This window comes from Geospiza fortis, unplaced genomic scaffold (genome assembly GCF_000277835.1).
Source record: "Geospiza fortis unplaced genomic scaffold, GeoFor_1.0 scaffold286, whole genome shotgun sequence".
Classification (NCBI taxonomy): domain Eukaryota; kingdom Metazoa; phylum Chordata; class Aves; order Passeriformes; family Thraupidae; genus Geospiza; species Geospiza fortis.
Window position 1 is genome coordinate 1,329,113 of NW_005054444.1, and position 3,424 is coordinate 1,332,536.

The 3,424-nt window shown below is 47.2% G+C and overlaps 1 protein-coding gene across 1 annotated transcript in view; it reads right to left on the reverse strand.

Annotated features, from left to right (window-relative positions):
* Positions 1 to 3,410, reverse strand: part of LOC102040852 (solute carrier family 2, facilitated glucose transporter member 3) — a 44,754-nt gene extending 41,344 nt beyond the window's left edge. The window contains exon 1 of the mRNA XM_014309639.2: positions 3,357 to 3,410. Coding sequence (XP_014165114.2) covers positions 3,357 to 3,410 — 54 coding nt within the window. The remainder of the gene's footprint in view (positions 1 to 3,356) is intronic.
* Positions 3,411 to 3,424: the final 14 nt, after the last annotated feature.

A 3,424-nucleotide genomic window follows, 5' to 3' on the forward strand; every position in this document is an offset into this window, starting at 1 on the left:
CTGGAGACAGTCTGTGCCTTCCTGTGTGTCCGAGGCTGGGCCAGCAAACACGTCCCTCCACGACTATCCAACCTTTGAAACTTTGGAGCTCCCGGCAGGTGTGGTTGGCTCTGGTGGAAATATCAGGTACACTGGCTTTCTTGTAGTTAGGATCCTAAACGTGTAACTGAAGAGCTGAGTTTTAAACCACCAGTTTTGGCTTCTTGATTGTGCAAGATGCATCATTACACGCATAGGTATGTCATTTACATAGAGCACACCAAGAAATTATTCAAGATACACAATGTGAGTAACCCGTAAATTTTTACATATGTATCTACATACGTAGCCACAGAATCTGTGAGGTGGCAAAAGACCTCTGAGAACATCAAGTCAAACCTTTGACTGAACAGCACCATAGCAACTAGACGACCATGGCACTGAGTGCCACATCCAGTCTTTCCTTAAACACTTCCAAGGACACAGGTTGCACCACCTCCCTGGCAGCCCATTCCAATGTCTAATCACCATTTTCTGTGAAGAAATTCCTCGTGAAGTCCAACCTAAACCACCTGTGACACAGCCTGTGGCTATGTCCTCCTATCCTGTCACTTGATAGCTAGGAGAAGAGGCTGACCCCCACCTGGCTGCCCCCTCCTTTCAGGTGGTTGAAGAGTGAGAGGGTTACCTTTGAGCCTCTTGTACAGGCTAAACAACCCCATTCCCTCAGCCATTCATGTACTTGTGTGCAAGTACATGAACAAAGGTTTTCCTGGCTAAGAAGGGTTTTTTAAAAAAACCCAAGCCAAACACCTAACCCTGCCCAGAGAGAAAAACATGTTAGGATACCTACATGCTATGTAGGATTGCTGAGATGCCTGTTTATTACGAGTTGCAAATGGAAGGAACAGTCCTTCAGCCAGGATGTAGAAAAGAATTCCTTCCCAAATACTGAGACTTTCAGTGTCCCAACTGCCAAAAACCAAAGCCACCTCCTACACCTTCCTGGATGCGAGAAGCCCCAACTGCCCGCTACCCATCTGTCAAAATTTATAGATCTCCTTAGACAAATATTAACAATTCAGTCATGCGCAAAGCCTGTGGCATATTGAAAAAATTGGGAGAATTTTTTACATTGAATATAATGTAAAAATAAGCTACGTGGTGACTGGTTTACTCTTTTTCCCCGTGTCTCCATCTGCTCTCCTCTGTCTTCTATTTAGCTTTGAAAGGCTTTGGGATGTGTCTTTGTTCTCTGAATGCTGAATATGATGATGGATCATGATACATTTATCTCTGTGCATTTCTGCCACACTGATCCTTTGCCCTGCCTCCCTAGGGCACTTTTTGTGTTGGATGGTAATTTTTATATTTACATTTTTACAAGCAGTGGAACAAGTTAGTTACATCATACCTTTTAATTGTCTATAAAAAGCAGGCAGTACTTCAGATATTCATTCGAGGAGAGGATCCTGAAAACCAAAAGGAAAAATAAGTAGGGAACACACATCGGATGCCTGGCACATGTCGAGTCCAACCACAGCTTTTTAACACCTCTGCATTTGGCTACAGATCAAACAACTTGCAGATACCACCCGTCTGCCTCGCAGCACAAGGATGCTCCTGCCTTGTCTCTCAGTAAAGAGTAGTCTGAGCACTGTGTGGACACAAATCCTAGCTAGAGGGGAACTGGGGAACATGGACTAGGAGTAGCAGAGACACCCAAAGACCGCCTAGCCCAAAGAGAAGTCAGAGGCAGAAGAACAAGGGACCTGAAGCTAGGCTGTTCACACAGGACTTGAGTGAGGCTGGGAGAAATGACAATAGGACAGAGCTCTGCTGTGGCCCTGGGAGGAAAAGAGGTGGTTGTTGGCACTTGGTAATGATCAAGAACACCATAATTGGGATCTGTAGTGAGATAATGCAAATAATATGGGGAAAAAGGCAGGAAACCCTTCTTGACAGAACAGGTAGTAGCATAGGGAGGGAAGTTGTGACTAGAGCTGTTGGCATAGCTGCAGAAGAAGGGGATAGTGTGGGAGAAGGAGGACACAGAGAGGATGGAGGATGATGACTTGACTTCCTGAAATGAAGGCGTGGAACTATGGCGCAGGTTTTGACCTGTTGAAGGAATGCAAGGAGTCATTGCAGGTGCAATGGTAAATTCAGCTCTGCAAAAGCAGCAAGTCTTAAAACACCCCCTCTGCTATCTCAATTTCCATATTACAGTTTCTAGAAGTAAAAAAAAGATTTTCTCAGAAAGTGCCGTTTCCTCCCAGTATATGTGCTGTCCTCTACTTCAAGCCTTACAGCAGTGCTACCATTTGGAAGGATTCAGATGTGAAACCACACACAAAAAGATGAGATGATGAAATTCAGGGTGACTTTCAGATAACTGGGATAGGGGCCCCAGGGGGGGCTGTTTCAGTCGTGCTTTTCAGATTGACACATCAAAATGATCTGCCTACGACACTGTCTGCAGGTGTATGGGACACCAGGCAGCACCTGCTCCTCCTCACACACACATTTTAGAGTATTGACTCTTATTTGGCTGCTTTACTGCACAGTCCCCTTTAATGTTATAATGAACTACTGCCTTGGTCTGCACCCCTGGGACACATCAATAGGAGACTTCTAGTTTTTGGCGTGCTAGGTCAGAGTGGGACAGCAGTGAGTGCAATTCACAGAATCACAGAATGAGTTAGGTTGGAAGAGACCACAGTGGGTCATCTGGTCCATCCTCCTTGTTTTAGCAGGGCGTTGTGCATGACTGCATTCAGATGGTTCTTGAGTATCTCCAATGAGGGAGACTCCACAGCCTCTCTGGGCAGCCTTTTCCAGTGGACAGTCTGTACAGGGCAGTTTACCTGCACAGTAAAGAAGTTCTTCCCCATGTTCAGGTGGAACTTCCTGTACATCAGCTTCTGCCTCTTCATCCTGGTGGTTGGCACCACTGAGAAAAGCTTTGTTGCATCTTCTTGGGGCACCCACTTTAGATATTTATACACATTAACGAGGTAAATTAATGGGGTTTCCTATATGGTTCTAGCTGGCATTAACACACAGGAGAGATAGCAATGAGACTTTAAACAGGATTGTGGTAGAAACACCTTTTAAGATCTGGTGATGTCTCTGTAATAGGTTGTGGACACAAACAATGCTTGAGGGAAGACTACTAGAGACGGAGAGCTGCATTGTTTTGGGGTGGGAGTTGACTCGGAGCACTCAGGGCTGAAGCAGGGCACCACCGCTGCATGGGCGGTGTGAGCAGCGCGGGTCGGCACACCCCGGCCCGGAGTGGCCATTTGTGAGCCCCCGTGCCGGGGCTATGATGGGCTGTCGCAGGGGTGCCCCCGCAGGCGCTGCCCCCCGCTTACAGCGGCGAAAGGCGGCTGCTGGCAGCGGCCTGGAGGCGAGGGCCCCACGGCCATCTGCGCGGTGAATC